General features: G+C 38.6%; 2 protein-coding genes across 2 annotated transcripts; both read right to left on the bottom strand.

Annotated features, from left to right (window-relative positions):
• Positions 1 to 6,109: 6,109 nt before the first annotated feature.
• LOC104424147 (probable LRR receptor-like serine/threonine-protein kinase At4g29180) lies at positions 6,110 to 11,011 on the bottom strand. The gene is made up of 10 exons (XM_039303487.1): positions 10,295 to 11,011; positions 9,145 to 9,216; positions 8,867 to 8,938; positions 8,712 to 8,792; positions 8,275 to 8,435; positions 7,380 to 7,582; positions 7,155 to 7,281; positions 7,010 to 7,072; positions 6,735 to 6,924; positions 6,110 to 6,605 (listed from the first exon to the last, which is right to left on the bottom strand). Exons 2-10 carry the CDS (start codon positions 9,153 to 9,155, stop codon positions 6,263 to 6,265), a joined length of 1,251 nt encoding a protein of 416 aa, XP_039159421.1. The 5' UTR covers positions 9,156 to 9,216; positions 10,295 to 11,011; the 3' UTR covers positions 6,110 to 6,262.
• Positions 11,012 to 11,385: 374 nt separating this feature from the next.
• Positions 11,386 to 12,885, bottom strand: LOC104429409 (probable LRR receptor-like serine/threonine-protein kinase At1g05700). The gene is made up of 2 exons (XM_039303488.1): positions 12,709 to 12,885; positions 11,386 to 12,217 (listed from the first exon to the last, which is right to left on the bottom strand). The coding sequence occupies exons 1-2, from the start codon at positions 12,851 to 12,853 to the stop codon at positions 11,682 to 11,684; spliced, it is 681 nt and encodes a 226-aa protein (XP_039159422.1). The 5' UTR covers positions 12,854 to 12,885; the 3' UTR covers positions 11,386 to 11,681.
• Between the last annotated feature and the right edge of the window lie 7,735 nt (positions 12,886 to 20,620).

Below are 20,620 nucleotides of genomic sequence, written 5' to 3'. Positions count from 1 at the left end.
TTGGGGCTCCAGTGGCGTCACGATTTTGGGGCACGGGCAGTACTCAGAGCAGGGCACACGAGTCGGCACGGCTGGGTTGCGGTGCAGCAAGGCGGTAGCTCCGTCGGACTGGTGAGAGGCAAATCGGCGCTGGGCGGTCGTCGGGGCTGAGGTCACCGGAGAGTGGGTTTCGAATGAAGGCTAGCAGACGCGGCGACAGCGCTGGGTCACGGGCTACTGGCTGCTGGGCGGCGACAGCAAGGCGGTGCTTGGGCTTCTAGTTGCAGGCGAGGCAGATCCGGCGGTAGCAGCAGCGTCGCAGGGGCTCACAGGCGGGGCACAGCGATGCTGGTGCGGCGGTAGCGACCGGAGACTCGGGATCTGCAGGTGGGTCGCTCGGGCGTGAGGCGGAACAGGGCTGCTTGGGCGCGGTGACAGGTAGCGATCGGCAAGGTCAGGAGCGGCGGGCTTCGTCGGAGCTCCGGCGTCGGGGTACGTTGGAACAGCAACGTGGGCAGCAGGTTGGGAAGACGATGAACAGTAGGGGTCAAATCACCCCTTTTCCTTCTTCCTTTACCCTTCTCCTCTCTGCAGCCGCACTCCCTTCGCACTCTCACCTTTCTCTCTCTGTTCTGCTTTTTTTTTTTTTTTTTGGTAAAGCTCTCTGTTCGGCTTTTTCTTTTTGCTTTTTCAGCAAAAGTCAAAACTTTTTCTCTTTTCTTCCCCCACAAACCGAAACCCTATTCTCTGTTTTCTCCCTTTGCGGTTTTCAATTTTTTACGAAAAGAAGCCCCCTCTCTCTCATCGTATACGGCTCCCTTTATAGGCAAATAAAGATGAAAATCTTCGTGAAATATTTTATCCACTTTTCAATATACACGAAGATTTTCCTATAACCTCTGAATCACAAAATCCTCTTATTTTTCTTATCTCCTAAATATTTTCTATTGATTTTTAAAGATAAGATCAAAACCCAATTTTCTTAAATTTCAAAAATCCTCATTTCAAATCGCAATTTCGAAAAACGGCTCGGGCCAATTTGTACTCTTTTCGTGGGTCTAGCCCAGCTTGCTAATTTAAAACCTAAAACCACTAATTCGACCCATCCGCCATTGGTTCAGTAAATAAGTGTAAAAAAATGCAAATTAAAAACAAATGCACCTAAATCTATATGCTATGCGTTAATATTTTTTCTGGATAAAATTAATCCCTAATTTTTTATGCAATAAATGACTAAATAGATCGCCAAAATTTAGGTGTCAACAAAGATAAATAACGAAAACAAACGGAAAGAGAATAATCTTACTCGAGCTTAATTAGTAACACTTAACTCATTGTGACAGCCAAATACAATTCAGAGATCAAACGATAGAGCGAATCTCAAAAGCAGGCAAAATATGGTACAAAGTCTACACCACACCACGCGACGACGAAAAAATGATCGTTTCACGGAAAGCGAATTTTTACCAGTAGCCAAGGAGGGCTCGAGGGATTTGATGATGGAGCCCATGGACTTGATGATTGTTGTCATGGCCTGAGTGTCCAGCCGCGCGGCCACGATCTCAAGGCGGGAGACGAGGCGGAGCTGCATTCAACATATGATCCTATTTATGAACTTGCCATTTTCCCAATTTTGCCCCTCTCATTATTTCAAATCCCCCCACGATAAAACCCACTTGCCCAAAACCGCAACACACCCACCCTTGAGCCGCGACCTGTTGAACTCAACTCATGTTTATCGAGGTCGACTCAAATCTGTCGATTTTGACTCAGATCTTAGTCAAACTTGATTCGATGCCAACAAAGCTCAAAGTATCTAAATTCCAAATGTTTCCAATATGTAAGCTGCCACATTTTGATAAAGTAAAAAGTAAAATGGTGAACATTGAAAATCAATCCAGACATACCCAAAGTGAATAAAAACAAACATCAATAGACTTTAACCAGAATAGGATATGTCATGGCCAATTTTACATTTGTGACCCTACCTGGTTCTTCCTAGAATTACATTGACCGAGATCCGTTCTTAGACTAAATAGGCATCATTGCTCATATATTCGACAGGACTTCATAAGGTAAATAAGCAAGATATGATGGAAAATCTTTTTATATGAATTGTGATATCCCGAAATTTGACCATATTTCCAAATATATGAAATGGTTATTTCATCGACGCACTTATGGTTATTTTACTTTGAACTGATCACTTACGAGTTAACTAATCTATTGGGTAAGGCCGTAGAGATTTAAAACGAGAAAGACCAGAGAGTTCGATCAAGGATCCACCGCTCGACCATAAGATCAACATGGACCAATACTATATTGTTATAAGTCAATTAGCAAACAGATATAAATCGATTTGACGGACGTATGTAGTCAATTCGCTAGTGATTATAGACGATTACGATATTCACGTTGAATGACGATAAATCGATTTTTCTATTGATCTTATATTCATGGTATGCAATTGAACCTTTGCGATTACATGACAACCAAAGATCATCCACGATTCGAAAAAGCACAAATGTGGATTAAAAAATTTTGATCACGAGTCAACCTAGTGAGAACCCCTAAAATCCAGCCGATAGTTTGGATCGAACTAAAGTCGCATTCGATCGATTTTTAACCATGAAATTTAATTCGATTTCGGGTATTGAACTTTCGAGAGTCACAAGACTAATTTATTGGACGTCGTCTCATTTTCCGTTGAATTATCAACAAGTTCGAAATTTTTGGAAAATGAATTATCATATGGAAAATTGAAAGTTGGAAAGGAAAAATGGACCTAGTGGAAAAGTTGCAAATTGTTGACCAAAATTTTGATTTTAAAGAAAAAGAAACAAAAAGAAAATAGATGGGACAAAGGACTTGGTGAGGAGGGATTTAGAGAGAGTTGGTGTGAGGAAAATGATGATTTTTGGGGGAAAAATCTTCCCAAAATCCTCACTCTCCCACTCCCCCCCGGGAACATTCTTTTTCCCCTCCCCTTCTTCAGCCGACCAGCCCCTTTCTTCTTCCCCTCCTCCATTTTTTCCCTCTTCATCATCTTCTTCTTCCTTGTTTATCCTCCTCAAGCCACCCATCTCCACCACCACACCACACCATCCCATCACCACCACCACCACCACACCACCTCATCACCACTGTCCTCCACCTCAAGCCACCACCACATCCGTCTTCACCTAAACCGAGCCCAAGGAGCTATGGACTTGGAGGAGCTGCCACTGCCTTTCTTTGCAGCCACTTGCCGCCGCATCCCCCATTACCCGTGACGTCGTTGCTCACCGTCCCTAGCGCCGTTGCTCGCCCTCCCTAGCGCCACCGCTCGCCCATCATCACCACCACCAAGCACCCTCTCCTCCCTTGGTGGCTGTGGGCTTCAAGAGCGAAGTCGCCTTTGTCAAGTTCCCGTTCGAGCCATAAGCATCACGTTAATGATGCCGTCATGCTACTGTCATTGTGAGCTCACCATCACCAAAAACCCAATGAGTTAACTTCCTAATTGTGGATTAAGGTGTTAATTACATTTAGGAGTAAATTAGTTAAGGATAATGAAGGTTAGTATTAGTTAATTTTAGTTTAGACTTAATTGTGATTAAGGCCAGTTTAGATCAAATTTAAGTACAATTTGTTTAAGTAATTACGATCAAATAAATTAATTGAGTTTAGTTTAATTAATTGTGATTTATTTGATTAATCGTAATTTTTTTATTTAATCGTAATCAGTTTAATTAATCATAATTATTTTGTGCATCTCCGACTCATAGGTGGCTCTCGATTGTCGTAAAAATCTCAATATTTCAATTACAGGTATCGGGTACAAAATCGACAAAAAAATCGGTTTAGTGTCGTTCGACGCGAATTTTGCAATCGGGTGGAATCACCCACAATTTAATTATGTACTTCTGTCGAATCAACCTATTTCCGATCTCTAATCGATTATAACGATGCCGTATTCACCCTTGCTGATTAGCACGATCGAGCAGTCGATTTCTGATTGAATTCTCAAGTTTATCCCGTTCATATCCCTTAACGGCTTCACATGATAGATCAGTTAACTCGAGAGTGATCAGCTTTGAGAAAAAAGACCATAGGTGCGTTAATGAAAAATTCATTTCATATAATCGAGACGGGTCGAAATTCATGATGTCACAGCTGGTGTGGGATGACAGCTGGGATGTGGTGCAGTGGAGAAGAAAAAATGGAGGGCAAATGGAATTGTGGGCTGCGGTGAAGCAAAAGAAGGGAAGGGATGAGGAAGAAAAGAGGATGGGCAAAGAAGGGGAGGGTTCACGAATGAAGGGGGAAGAGAAATCGGAAAAGAGAGAGAACAACGAGTCAAGGTAACAACCAATAAGAAACCTAGCCCAAATATCTAATCCATCATCACATTCACTCCCAAAGTCTTCATGCCCATAAAGTCCATTGATCAACCAATCACAAAATTACCTCAATTTCCCACAATTAAGCCAAATTAGGGTAGAAAAACCCAATTTTCCTCTTAATCCGAATTTCCTTTTTTTTTTTCACTTTGTCCGAAATTCGTTTTTCCACAAAATTTCGAACTCAACGAAAATTCTCCGCAAGATGAGACGACGTCCAATAAATGAATCGTGACACACTCGAACGTCCGATTCTCAAAACCGGATTCAATTTCGTGGTTAAATTTGACCGAACGCAACTTTAGTACAACCTAACCTATCGGGTAGCTTTTAGGGATTTTAGCGCATTTGACCCATGGTCAATAATTTTCAATTCACATTTGTGCATCTCCGAATCGTAAACGACTTTCGGTTGTCATAAAATCGCGAGGGTTCAATTACGTGTCCCGAGTGTAATATCGATAGAAAATCAGGTTATTCCGTTTGACGTGAATATCGCAATCGTGCGGAATCACCTGCAATTCAACTAGGTACTTCCGTCAAGTTGACTCATATCCGTTCGCTAATCGATTTATAACGGTGTCGTATTGACCATTACCGATTATTATAGTCGAGCGTTCGATTTCCAATCAAATTCTCTAGTCCGTCGAGTTTATATCCCTTAACAGCCTCACCTAATAGATTAGTTAACTCATGAGTGATCAGTTCCGAGTAAATTAACCATAAGCGCGTTGACAAAACAACCATTTCGCATATCCGAATCAGGGGTCAAATTTTAGGATGTTACACCAGCGGTGCACATCTTCTCCTGCCAAGTAGGTCTAATCTATTCAATGGTACTGATTGTTGTACGGAGATTCTAAGTTTAAACCTTCTGGGCCCTATTTATCTATATACTTTAGGCTTAGGTCACAATCTAGCTTATGCATGAGGGGCTGTGTTAATATATTTAATATTAAATAACATCTTCATCTATCAGCTTAAATTTTTAGAACACCAACACGGTTTGCTAAAATTTCCATTGATTTAAGATTATTAAGAGGTTCTTTCTTCGCATTTGCTTGCTAGGATGAGCCCTCGTTTTTTCGAAATGCCCACCATTGGTTGTCGTAGACAGGGCTATTCTAGGGCACGTCGGTGGATCCTTTTTTAACCAATCAGGCGATGTTATACTGGTGGTGCATATCTTCTCCGACAACGTAGCTCTTGTCTAGTTAATGAGACTGGTTGTTGCATTGGAACCCTGAAAGCCTATTCTACATTCTAAGAATTAAATGAGATTGGGATTGCCTTTTATATGGATATAAGCATGTTACAAACGTATGCATTATCATGAGTCAAGTTTGAACCTTGTGTCCATAATTTGTTAAAGATGTGTGTGTAGATCGCAGGTTGCTTTCTAGCAAAAATAAAGATCCTAGTTTGCTTGCGCAGATTACTACTTAAGGACCATCAATGATCCATATATATTTTAAGCTTATCCCAAGAAAGATAGTTCCCCCTCAAAATTGTGAAATCGTTGCTAATTACCCCATGGTGCTGACTCAAACTGAAATCTCAGCTGAACTCCAAGAACGTGCCGTGAGGGCCTGCTAATGCCGATTATCGCAACCACCTCCCCCCAAACTCAACAAGGAGTTCCTAATTTCGCAGTATTTGGACCGCCATAAGTTGACATAATGAATGGAGAAAGGATCGACGACGAACGAAAGGATATCATTGCTATACAGCAGAGTTTGGAAGTTCAATGACCGAAAGAAAGGGGAAATGGATGATGCATTTAAAGTACAAATTTCAGGACCAAAGTTAATCTTTAACCTAAAAGGAAGATAGCCTTCCTGGATTGAAAAAGTTCTGCTACCTTGCCAAAGGGGCACTACCAGAATGGAGCTCCAAGGAGGTCATTTCAGGAGAACCCTTGCTTCGCTCACCAAAGACTCCTTCAACTCTATCAACACTTGATTTATGTCCGGCCTTTGAATCGCCATTGGTTTTGTACAGGACATAGCAATCTCCACTACTTTCCAAGCTGAGTTGATGTCAAATTCTCCTTGTAACCTTGGATCCATAATCCTTTGTAAATCACCACTTTCGATGATAGGAATCAACCATTGAAGTATGTGCATGCTGAGGCCGCCATCTTGGCTTCTCATTGTTGCGCGTTGGCCTGTGATCAACTCAAAGAGTACAATTCCGAAACTGTAAACATCACTCTTCTTGTTTAAGTTTCCAAAAGACTGAAACCTGGGAGGAGGAAAAAATTGATGTATGGATCTTTAGATCAAAGATGAAATCCTAGGTAATGTCAATATTGCTATGCAAATATAGATCTTGAACTGAATCAGAATAGTATTATTGAGTTTTAGCCATTACTCGGGGTCGAGGTAGCCAGGAGTGCCCGCAGGACAAGTTGACACATAAGAGTGGTTTTCAGACGCAAAAGCTCTTGACAAGCCAAAATCAGCTATTTTGGCTCGGAAGTCTTCATTCAACAAGATATTTGTAGTCTTCAAGTCTCTGTGGATGATGGGTGGCTTGCAACCGTTATGCAAATAATCCAAACCTGAAATCCTTGCATAAACCATGTCAATAATGCCAAAGCAATGACAAGAAGAAAATCTACAACTGTGCATATATCATTGATGTACCTTGTGCCACATCAACAGCTATTTGTAGTCTCTTATTCCATGTCAAGACCTTCAAATGGTCCTCTGGTAAATGCATCTTAACTTAAATATGAGCAAGAAATAAAATTTTACAGAAGAAACAACACAACAGAACATAAATAAGCACCTAATAAATGTTGCATTAAATTTCCATTTGCCATGTATTCATATATTAATGCCATGTGCCTGGAATCATTGCAATATCCCAACAAAGAAACTAAGTTTCCATGGTGAACAATCATCAAGAGTTGAGCCTGCAATATCAGGAATTTGCATTGTCATCACATGTACTAACAATAGTCTAAAAGGAAGTTTTTTAAAAAGGAAGAGTGATTCCATCATCCTAACTGACCTCGGCATGAAATTCCTTGTACCCTTGCTTTGATGATTCAGAGAGCATCTTCACTGCAACTAGGGTGCCGTTATCTAATGTACCAAGATATACTTTTCCAAATCCACCTTCACCGATCACTCGTCCAAAGTTCCCAATGATTCTTGAAACCTCTCCATACTTAAATGATCGATTTTTTGATCTCAAAGTCCTTTCACTAGATTCTATACCAAAAAGCTTACTATTAGTATTGCGTCTTTACCTTGGATAGTAGACTTTCAAGGAAAATACTTTGACTGCATACTCAACAATTAAAAGATGTAGGCTTTTCTGATCCAGTTTCAAGAGCTATATGATAGAGAAAAGGACCAAAAATCAAGCGATCTGGCCAGGCATATCTGTCAGCTGCCATCAATATGCTAAAACAAATAGATTCTTTGCTCAATACATATAGATAAGTTTAAGATTGTACCGTCAAACTTTGTTTTAGGAAGCATTGAAATGTTAAAGACAAAGTTGTACTCTCAAGTTGTTATAAATCCTTCCCATGCATGGCATGGTTACTTTTAAACATAAAAAATAATAATAATAATCAGAAATTTATTGTCAATAAGTTAAGCTGAATAATTCACATTTCTTCGTGATGCTGATGCGACCATACTGTGGTAATTACTGTCTCTCTCCTCTCCATTTTCTTGTGATCACTATGTATCTCAGATTACTAGCATTTGGAAATTTTGATTAAAGCCGTCTTTATTCCCAATTGCAATGTCGATGAGATTGTAAAATTATACCCTTAGGGTGGGTGAGAAGAGATAGCAAGTTGCATATAGAACTGTACTAAAGGTAAAGCAAAGTTAAGATTGTTATCGAATGCAACGTACATTGCGTGAACAGCACAAGTAAGAAAACTTACCAGGTATTCTTTTCCGTTTAATTAACCAAATGATAGCCAAAGCACCAAAAAGAACTAGAAAGAAGCCTAAAATTGATGTAACAACTGGAATGAGGATCTTTTTTGGTTTCTTCTTCTGCGGGCAAGGATTAGCTTGGCAAAGATTCGCGTTTCCTGTCAAACTGCATCAAAGAGTGAAAGAGCTAAACTTAAAACCCTATCAACATTGCCATATGGTGATGACGAGTTGGCCTTCTTTTTTTTTTTTTTTTTTTGGTAAATAAGAGTTGGCCTTCTTATTTGTTTTTAATTACATTTAAAAAAAAAACAAAAAAAACAAAACCTTGTTGGTAGTCTTTCCACCCTATAGAAGTTGCATACAATAGAGAGAGAGAGAGAGAGAGAGAGAGAGAGAGAGAGAGAGAGAGAGAGAGAGAGAGAGAGAGAGAGCACCTCACCTCATGATCAAAGTATTGTCCAGAACCCTTTTCTTAAGAGCTTCAGGAACTGATCCAATGAGGTTGTTTCCACTTAGATTTCTGCAAATATAGCCATGATTAGAGGTTTTCCACTTCGAATTTTTTTACTACTTCACTTAGACACATTAACTTACAGAATTCTAAGATTTTGTAATTCGGCCAAAGTTTCTGGTATTGCTCCTGTAAGCTGATTGTTGGACAAATCTCTGGAAAATACCAAGTTTAGAACACCTAATATCAAGTTAACGAGCTCCATAGCCAAAGTGAGATGTTTCCACACATTAGGGCAACATTTCAATAGCTTATGTCTCCTAAAATACAACCTTAATCATTCAATCATGAGTTGACTCCTAGGGGCTGCATTATCAAGAAAGACTGCAGACACAACTAAATCAACCACAGTGATACTTACAAGTATTCCATTGTTGATAGAAGTAAAAATGATGAGACTATTTCCCCCGTCAAATTGCTAGAGCTCAATTTCCTGACCATCATAGATCAAAAGAGAGGAACCTATCATTGCCATCTTCATAAAGGCAGCATTTTGTGGTGCTATAAAGAAAAGTCTGTGCAATTAATCCTTCAGAATGAAAATATTTTGAGTCCTCGAGGTGTAAATGTTTTAAGTACTAGAGACCATTCATAATCGCCAATCTCATTCCTTGCACGGGTCTCGCTAGCTCCTTGTTCCATAGTTTATGTTACTATTGGCCCTAGAGTACATAAAAGTTATTTTTAGAGGACATAATACTTGCTCAGACACAATGCAATTTGGAACATTTACGTTATAAATTGGAAAGTAGGCTTTTAGTGAAAAAAAAAAATGCGCAAGATGATAACTATGCATCGAAGAAGAAGGAAGAATTTAGGCTCCGTATAATTCACAAAAAATCAATGATTTGGAAAACATTTCCCTAATAAATAATCGCTTGTATCACTTATAAAATTGAACAAATGAAAAACATTTTCATCGTCCACAAAAACCTGTATCATCAAAGAAATAGTGCCAGGGGACTCACACCAATATAATCCTTGGAGAATTTCCATAGCTACAAGTTAGACCATCCCATGTGTATTTGCTTGGTACGCATGGATCACCTTGCCAGCTTTCTCTCTTAATGTGATACATTGCTTTGATACCATTGATAGCTTTCACTGTCGTTTAGATCACAAAATGATTATTTAAGGAGAATGATAGAGATGCAAAATGTGGTTGCAATCACATATGAATTATACCGACTTTTGGCTTTCAAAAGACTTTGTAACATTTCAGGGCTCTAGCTCGAAGAGACATTCCAGCAATTACCAAGCAAAAACTAGCCAAAGCAGAGAATCAGGCAGATAGCAGAGAGTACTACTAACCCACACCTATTGATCCCAACAAAATCGAGTTCACGAATAACATAAAGACCCTCAGTGGAGATTACAATATTTAGCATAGGATGACCTAAATCTTACTTACCGAGAAAGGAGCATCTAAATAATTAATATTGATATCAATTGTAGCACAACTGTACAAAGTGTATGTAGACAATAAAACATGTAAAAGAATAAAGACATACCATCATCTTGTGCTGTTGGTACATTTGAAAGATCACCAATGGTATAGAACTCTACGGCATTGAGGATCGGTGGCTTTCCAGACTTATTAGTCGATTCAATTGAGAAGGTGATGTTCCCCCCGTTAACTGGAGTGGAAACTACAACCACTGGCTTTAAGTACTCAAGGCTCACCGTCTCCCTGAATTGATTATCATCATTGGAAATTGTGAACTCCCTTTGCTGGCCGCTTGTCAGTCTCTCAATCTCCATGAAATAAAAGTACACAATCCATTTTTTTGTGATGATCGGAGACCACGCAAACTTCAAGGGAGAGCTGGCATTCATAGATCTTTGAGCGGTCCGAAGAACTTCCCCCGGAATCTTGTACTTATACGCATCATCATTAACAGATAAATCAATTGCAGATGTGGTGTTCAGTATGATCCATAAATTATTGTTTGTAGCTTCCCAGATCCGATCGTAAACATCGTCAAGGTACCTGAGTGAGGCATTTCGACTAAAAGTTTAAGAGCGAACACTTAAGCAATTGACCGAATGACTAGCAAATGTCGGTTCATCTGGATATGCAACAGGAATATTGAAGCTACTATATTCAACAGAAGTCAATTGCCACGGACTTGTAACACGTTGTCTGCATATACAATACATCAGTTTTTGTACAGTTCAATTTATGTAATTAAACCAAAAATTTATTGGTTTTGAAGCATTTCCTAGATGGAATGTATGGAATTCAAAATAGCAATATTTATCATATACTTTATGTAAAATGAGTATTATCACCAAACTTCAGAGGGAGATATTAAGTATCCCGTGGACACTAGCTAAGACCGCTAAAAATAGTAAAAATGCATACGACATGTTTTGAGAATTGAAAAAAACATACTACAAGAAAGTATAATATTTAAATAAAAATAGTCATATTCTCAAAGAGTCACAGTTTAATCGATAACCCAGAACAATTGTCCAAGGAACGCTCTTAAAACTTTCTTACATACTTGTAGAATCCCTCTTCATAGGCAGACATCAAGTTCCATCATATACTAGAAATAATCCGTGCTTTCCGCGGATTGTTGTACATAGTTACTATAAAATCATATATAGACATTTAAGTTTGAAAAAGTTATTGCATTAATGTATTAATAATATGAGATTCTGATGTTAACATAACATTAATCATTTTGAGAAACTTATGTAAGGAAATAGTCAAATGGTACTTTGACCCATTATATTTCATTTGTTCTTACTATGTCTCTAGGACACTAATTTGGGGAAAATTACCAAAAACGTCGTAAATCCATTTATTTGTCAACCTGAAAGTGATGCTTAGTAAAAATTTCTTACCGCCAATAGTAAGTGAATTTCCTCATATTTCATAAAATCAATTGATTACCTCATAGGAGACTTCGAGCTTAGTCCGATGTCACACCGCCAGTGGAGTTGCAAGAATCCAAGTCCCGATGGAGAGATGTCATCATCAAGAGGTCTTAGCTCCAATGCTGAAATGAAGGGCACTCCATTGCCAGTATTCACAAGGCACACTTGGATATCATCTGCTTGGGACACATACGTGATTTCTTCATAGAAATAAATCAAAGAGCTCACCGTGGCCCAATAATTAACGTCGATGTATAAGTCGAATGAAGGAGTTTTATTCTTCCCATCATAGTTCCCATACCAAAATGTCGCCCTAATCAGATAGGTGACATTCTTGCCTCGATCTGGTCTTAAAGTGTAACAGTTCCTTGTTCCATTGGGAAAACTCCTTAAATTCTTCGAATATTGTTGATAATATGTATATATGACCTCTGAGGATACCTGCATGTTCTCTCCGGAATCTATGAAGCCTTCATCCGTTGCATATGCTATGTTGTAATACTCTTCGGTGTATTGATTAGGTGCCCCACAGTCGATGCTAATAAAACCTTGTAAGTTCAAAGAAATGAAGAAAAACTCAATGAAATGAAATGGCCATACTTCTATGGAATCATTGGAACAAGCTTGGTGAATCTCAATCGTTCACACAATTCTATACTATTGTATCTATTGTACATCCAATGAGAATGAATATAAAGAAGAGACTATTTTGGCTTGATTAGAAGGTCATAACTAATGGACGGCCATAGACAATAAAATGGCCAATATTTCTTGACATCGTAGAGGGGACGATAACATGGTACGAAGCTTAAACCACAAGACAGGGAAATATGATGCTGTTTTTAGGAGAAAGGGAGAGGAAAATTGGTGTCGAGGATGTCCACGACATTAAATTTTTCCTTCCATTCCATCTTCTAAATTTATATTTTCTCAGTTTTTTACTCAGATTTTCTTAACACTCCCCTCCTCTCCTCTTTTCTCTCTATTTTCAAGCAAAGCATGCTAACATAATAGACTAGAGAGAGAGAGAGAGAAAGACCTGGATTTTGTTGAGCTTGAACCAGAAGAACCACTGCTGAAGCTAAAGAAGCAAGCAAAGCAAACGAGAAAGCTGCAAGTGATCTTTCCATTGTCATCGAGCAGTTTGAGATTGTCCAAGAGAGAAGTGTGAGGAAGATATGCATGCTTGCATTGTATTAATATCATGAGCTCTCGATACAATGATTTGACACCATCTTGATGGATATGAGCCTAGTATTTTTCATTAGTAGTAGCAATTTTGTATATTGTTTTTTTATTTGCACACTTTTTATTGTTATAAAGATTGTGTTAAAATAATTAAATATTAAATCATGCTTTCATACAATAACTTAAAATCTCAAAGTAGTTAACTGTAGTTTCATAAAATTTTAGATGGTATCAAATGTTGAATTCATATCTTTTCATGCTCTCTATTTGCTTTCCTTATTACATATTCCGCACTTAATTTTAAACCAAAATTCAACCCACGCTTGAGGATCAATATTAAAATATCTAAATACCAAACCATGCATTAATCTAATAGCTTAAATTTTTATAATTGTTGGCTATTATCTCACAAAATATTAGAGATCGACTCATATTCAAATGATAATTTGTCGAAAATTAGTTTCTTTTTTATTTATCAAAAATACTAAGAGGAGAGGAAGGAACACATACCCCGTGTGGTGCTTGTTCGTCCACACATCACTCTCATCTTGAATTTTCTTCAGTTTACTGTTGGCTGAGTCGTCGCTACAATACGAGAGAAGATTGCGGATAGGTCCTCGTCTGCAAATGTATCAAAGTCTTTTGTACCAAAATAGGCGTCAATAGACAGCTTTTAATTGATGACACATCGATCATTGGTAAATTCGAAATAATATATCATGTTATCCGCTGATTTCTTTTATTGCATGTATCATAATTACAATACACCATGAAATTTACTAATTTTTTCCCACTAGAGGCATCGCCACGAGAACCAATACAGTAAATTATGAGAAGGAAATAATTAACAGGATGATGAGATTTGGCTCATAGTTCGAGCATTTGGCATGGCCAGAAATAATTGATTGACAACGACGTTTTCATGCTTCACGAGAATTTCTAGGTCTGAAATCTCGTTATCACCCCTACATCATCGGCAAGGACCACCGAATGGACCATTGGCATCAATTGACCTCACCATGGTTCGCAACGACCACGTTCGCTTCCATTAGTCATCGCCGTGTTATCTGGGCTAATCGATATCATCGACAAAAGAAAAGATAAAAAGACTTTCGCTGAGAAAAATTATTTGATTATACATTATGGTTAACCCAAGAAACAGGACGTCACAGGTTGCTTTCAAAGAAAATGATATTACAAGAGAAATCTATTAAAAACATTATAAAGCACATATTATTAGGGATTATACGATTGTAAATTACCTAAACTTTTAGAATTGTCAGTTATTATCTTACAAAATATTAGAGATCGACTCATATTCGAATGATAATTTATCGAAAATTAGTTTCTTTTTTATTTATCAAAAATCCTAAGAGGATAGTAAGGAACACATACCCCGTGTGGTGCTTGTTCGCCCACGCATCACTCTCATCTTGAATTTTCTTCAGTTTACAGTTGACTGAGTCGTGACTACAATACGAGAGAAGATTGCAGCTAGGTCCTCGTCTGCAAATGTATCAAAGTCTTTTGTACCAAAATAGGCGTCAATAGACAGCTTTTAATTGATGACACATCGATCATCGGTAAATTCGAAATAATATATCATGTTATGCGCTGATTTTTTTTATCGCATGTATCATAATTACAATACACCATGAAATTTACTAATTTTTTCCCACCAGAGGCATCGCCACGAGAACCAATACAGTAAATTATGAGAAGGAAATAATTAACAGGATGATGAGATTTGGCTCAGAGTTCGAGCATTTGGCATGGCCAGAAATAATTGATTGACAACGGCGTTTTCATGCTTCGCAAGAATTTCTAGGTCTGAAATCTCGTTATCACGCCTACATCATCTGCAAGGACCACCGAATGGACCATTGGCATCAACTGACCTCACCATGGTTCGCAACGACCACGTTCGCTTGCATTAGTCATCGCCGTGTTATCTAGGCTAATCGATATCATCGACAAAAGAAAAGATAAAAAGACTTTTGCTGAGAAAATTTATTTGATTATGCATTATGGTTAACCCAAGAAATAGGAAGCCATAGGTTGCTTTCAATGAAAATGATATTACAAGAGAAATCTATTAAAAACATTATAAAGCACATATTATTAGGGATTATACGATTGCAAATTACCTAAACTTTTTAATTGCGTTAACTTAGTCTTAAACCTTTAGACAATTCATCTATTCAATCATAAACATTTCAGTCTAAACCCTTTTCGCGACCCTCATAAAAGGCTCTCAAGTTTTGGAAATGTTTTAGAGATATTGCTCGAAAGACAATCCAAGTGGTTCATCGAAAAGATGGTTCCCAAGATCCAAACAATCCATCAATTAATAGCACAAGCTCTCCCAAGTCATAACTCATTTGACGTTGGATTTTCATTTTTTAGTTCCTTAACACCCTAAATATATCTTAGGAGTTGTCACTAACCATTTGGAGTTAGCTAGAAACCAATCGAAACGGGATAGTGTTATTTCAATTCCCATGGAATGAGAGTTTCTTTGTAAGTTCGGAGACTTGTCACTAACCATTTGGCCAACAAAAAATGTTGACATGGTTTTGTTATTATTTTTTATCTTTTATGGAACGATGATGTGGTTAAAATATGAAGCATAAGGCTAAAACGAATGGCATTTTGGTCAAATCTAATTTTTAATCCAAATTTAATATCTATTAAATTAAGTAGTTAGCTAACTTTTTTAAAATAAAGGTAATGAACAAGCCCTCGCTGCCCTCGCCACCCCATCATTGCCAACCCTTCTCAGCAATGAAGGGCAGCAACAACCTTCACCTCATTTTTTCCCTTTCTTTAAGTCAACTTATTTTTTAATATAATCTAAATAAAAATTTGATTAAAAAATCAAATTAGAATCAACAACGTTGTTTATACATGTCATCATCACATAGGATAGAGAAAATAAAAAAAATAAAAAAAGAAACCAGGTCACTATTCTCCATTAGTCAAGTTAGACGACTTAATGAAAAAACTTAAATGTATCAATTTGGCAATTTTTAGTAATTGATTTAATTTTTGTAAGTTGAGAGAATCAATAGCACTTTTCATGAAAAAAATTTAAAATCATTTTATTTTATTTTATTTTTAAAAGGAGGACCTTCTATCAATGACTTGTGGGCAAATTCGCTCCACCTTAATAATTGAAAGTGAAAAAACCTGCCTATTCAATTATAGTCAATGAACCACTCGAGTTCGCCCCAGTGGCCTTTCCAACTTAGAATGGGGAGGTGGGGGGTTCAAATCCCCATCTTCTTAGAGAGGATTGGGGTGGGGATGATTTCATTTCAGGAGTGGGTTTCGACTCCCACGCCCTGTAAGGAGGCAGGGCAAAAGTCTAAGAGTGAGTGTTAGAATGTGATTAGAGTTTGGGGTTTGCCTAATAGCCACCCTTTTAACATGGAATGGGGGGTGGAGGGTTCGAATCCCCACTTTCTCAGGAGTGAGTGTTAGAGTAGAATTAAAGTATAACCGACGATAAAAAAAAATTATAGTCAATGAACCAATGGGGTTTGCCCAATAGCTACCCTTCTAATATGGAAGAGGAATGTGGAGGGTTCGAATCTCTACTTTCTCATGGGGTTGGGGTGGGAACGATTTAATTTCAAATGTGGATTTCAACTCTTATATCCTACAAGAAGGCAGGGCAAATGACCGACCAAAAATAAAAATAAAAATTATAGTCAATGTGTTCTAGAAATGTGACATGATAGTCAGCCTCGCTATCCTTGATAGCCGGCCATTCTCGCGGCTTGATTTTGTCCGTCGTAGTTTCCCTACATGAAACGTTACCGTAATGAGGTGTCTCTTGGTCTTGGTTGGCAGCGGTCTAAGGATGTAACACTCCCTTCTGAGATAGCTAGTATAAACACCTAGAGGGGGGGTGAATAGGCGCACAACCAATTTGTCGAAATACGGAAGCGATTCTTAGCAAACGATAGAAAGAAAATTCTCTCTTGATTAACAAAATGAAATACGATCGAGGTAGAGAGAGAGAGAGAGAGAGAGAGAATTGAACATAGGATTTATAGTGGTTCGGCTTATTCCAAGCCTACGTCCACTCTTCCTCACTGACAGCCCACCGGCTGGATTTCACTATGATCAAAAGAGAAGTTACAGCACAGCTTTGCCTTGATTCCACAGTGTAGATGTTCTACCACACCTCCTCAAGGTTTCTCACAGATATAGACTCTCTTTTGTATACAAGTATTTGCTCAAAGGAATTGTCTAAACAAAAAGGAGCTTCAGACTTTGGAATTCATCTATCACGCACACCTCGAACAACTAAGAACGTCTTCCTTATATACTCCTTTATGCCATCATACCCGTTGGCACTTACCAAAGGAATTCCTCCAATCTACCCGTTGGACGGAATCAATTAGGAAGATTGTTCGAGCTATTAAAGGAACGTGTTGATAGCCCATCAATCCTGTTCGCCCATACAATCAGGATCTCGGTTTCCATAAGTAGAACCTTCCAATAATATTTAGACAATCATCGAATCTTCAATCATTGAATCAATCTTGATCAATCAAAGGATTTTATTACGTCTTCTCCAGCCACGAGATCTTCTTCAGATGATAAGGTTAAATCTGAACAAAACATCCAGTTGGATAACCTTTCTTCAACGGATTAGAGACTGTCAATGAGGATAGACTTTGAGTCTTGAGTCGGCTGTCCGAAAGTCTTCGAGACTTTAACCAACAAAGTCTGCACCTTCGGACTAGATCGATGGAAACGTTTTGTCAACTTCAAAACACTTCACGAAGATTTCTCCAACAATCTCCACTTTTTTTATGGTGACAAAACATTCCTGCAGATTTGGATAACTTTGACCTGCAAAACATTTCTCAAACACATATGCATATCTTATAGAGATGAATGGCTAAAAGATTAATACTAGAATCTGCAACCACAGAAAATAGGTTAGTCTAGTATATAATAAAACCATCCATAAGATATCAATATTTGTTAATAGAAGCAGTCAAGTCCAAGTCTAGTTCAATTCTCATCCAGACACAAAACAAAGTCAAAGTCTGTCAAAAACAATTAAACAACAACACAATTCAACAAATAGTTAAAAGTTTAATGATTGAAAGTTTGATCAAATCATGCATCTCTCCCCTTTTTGTCATCATTAAAAAGGATGAGATGAAGTCAAGATTGCTTGGGAATGCGAACAAGCTGGAAATCTTCCATAGACGAATGATGCCTTCCACCTTTTGAAGTCTTCCTTCAGTGTGCAACCTCCTCACTCTTGGCATTGGCCTGATTTTGAATAGAGAGGGCTTGCATCTTATCATTCAATGAACAGGAAGAAGCTTGACTTTCATTCTTCAAACTTTGAACTTCGCATCCCAAGGCATAATTTTGTCCTCGCATTTCCAAGAGAATATCCATGATTCTGCGAAAATCTGCTCCATTATCGATCCGAGTACTTGCTTCGGCTCGATCGATGGAGTAAATGCGAGCGATGGTAGATCGGATAATCTCGCAGGTTTGGCAATGAAGCTTCATGACCTTCTTCTGGAAATTGAGATGCATAAACATCCTCTCGTGTGCGGGCGAACGAACGACTCCTTCACTTGCATCGGGATATGAAGACTTTCCTCCTTTCTCCTGATCTCCCCCTGTTTCCATGCCTATAGGTGGAGAAGAGATTTCCTCAGGTTCTCCTTCTTCTTTTCTTTCTTCTTCAGGTCTTTCTTCCTCTGCTTCTTGCTCTGCTTCTCTTTCTTCTTCTTCCTTCTCCTCTCGCTTCTTTAGTCATTTGTTCCGATTCTTTACGTGGAACAGGGACGACTCAAATTCTTCAAAGCCATTGCAGAGATGGTGATGTCTTCGTCATCATCTTCATCCTCAACGAGGAGAGCTCTTCTTCTCTTGGATGGAGCAACCATGGGCTCCTTCCCTTTTCTCTTAGATGCGAAAGAGATTTGATGAGATTTTGCGGGAGTCTTCTCCTTGAATTTCTCCAATTCCTTGCTCGGTTCTTTCGGACGCATTTTGGTCACCATTTTCAGTCCTACCACCATATGATCGCATGATCGAACACAAAAGATTTGCGGAGGCTGAATATTCGGATGTCCGAATAACTTCGCAACAAGGCTTGGGTAAGGGAGTTGACCTCTGTCCTTCATCACTGCTCTATACATGTGAAACATAACAGTATGAGGGAGAGAAAACTTCTTTCCACAGAGGATGGCATACATCAACTTTGCCTCAGAGCTTGAAACATCAGTTTTGGAAGTTGATTTCGGCCGAAGGCAATTAATCACAATCTTGTGAAGCAAGATGTTGAATGCATTCATCCTTGAGTAAGTGATCTTCTCATCTGTTCTCTTGTCCTTCACCAGTTCAAGTGTGGCCCGAGCAATGGAAACTTTGATTGGTTGATATCTGCCTCTCTCAACTTCTAACACATCTGCCAGCATATTCATATCCACAACATAGTCTTGATCTTTAACGCTGAAGGAGAATCTATTCGCATCCAAAAAGCTAAGATTTGAATAGAAATATGCAGTCAATTCAGCATAAGCCTCAGTTGAGTCAGAGTAGAACTTTTCAAGTTGAAGATAACTGAACTTTTCCCTCAAGTTCACTTTCACAAAGATCCGGAAAATCAAAGTCCACACTCCTAGGGTTTATTACCCCACGCTTCAGCAATTTCGAGTACAGATCCTTTTGTTCCTTTGATCTGAACAAATCTCCCCTTTTTCCTTGAATTACAGCCGCAATACCCATTTTCGGCTGAAATAGACTGAACAGATTGTCATCGTCATTCCCATCTATAGGATTCGGCCCCCAATCACGAGGATCACTTAGGATATTCGCAAGGGTTTCCTTAGCCACCCCTTTACGAGCAATTCCCAAACTTTCCATTTTCCGCAGAAAAATATATTCGTTCCCATATCCTTTGTCTTTAAGGAAGTCATCAACATAGTTTAAAGGAGTACGAGTTCCTTTTAAGGCGCGATATAGCTTGTAAATAAAAGCGGGCTTTTGAACTCTTACGGGGTCTGCATCCTCGATGATTTCTTCCTGTTGCTGATGAACAACGCCTTGAGGACTGGATGGTGGAGAGTGACGCTGCTGAGAATGTTGTGGGCTCGCTTGCCGTTCGGATTCTCTTCCTCCTCGGTAAGATCGAAGTGCGTAGGCCCCTCACTCATTTGTCGTGGACCCGCTTTGCGATTCTCGAAGACTTTCTCGAAGATGACATCTTTCTCAGTTTTTGGATGATTTCCTTGCTCGACTTTCCCAGGAAAGATGACAACTTTTTGAAGATTAAACACATAAGACAAACGGAAATGGAGGATCGATGCTTTCTAGGGTTTTTTAGAGTAAAATGAAGAGGAATCGGCAGTGCACGATCGGTTAAAAATAGAAATAAACGAATCGTCACAAAGGAAATAAAAAGATACCTTTTCAAAATAACTGTCTTTTTCCGCAAAAATAGTTATTTCAAAATAACTTCCTTTTGAAAATGAAACGATGCAATATTTTCGTTAATATAGCAACAATTTTAAACACACACTGACGATCGTACCTTTTCAAGATAAGATTGGAGAGAGAAAGACTTACAGTCTGATGGTCGAGCCAAGACTGTAGATAAAGTCTTGTAAGCCTGAGTCTGAAAGTCTTTAGACTTTGATATCCTCATACCTCAAAATGTTGAGTCTGGAACGGATAGACTCAAATTGATTTTTCTCCAAAGGCTTTGTGAATATATC

The sequence above is a fragment of the Eucalyptus grandis genome, chromosome 10, assembly GCF_016545825.1.
Source record: "Eucalyptus grandis isolate ANBG69807.140 chromosome 10, ASM1654582v1, whole genome shotgun sequence".
NCBI classification, from domain to species: domain Eukaryota; kingdom Viridiplantae; phylum Streptophyta; class Magnoliopsida; order Myrtales; family Myrtaceae; genus Eucalyptus; species Eucalyptus grandis.
The sequence above is the reverse complement of the archived record's forward strand: the minus strand, read 5'-3'. Positions and strand labels throughout refer to the sequence as shown.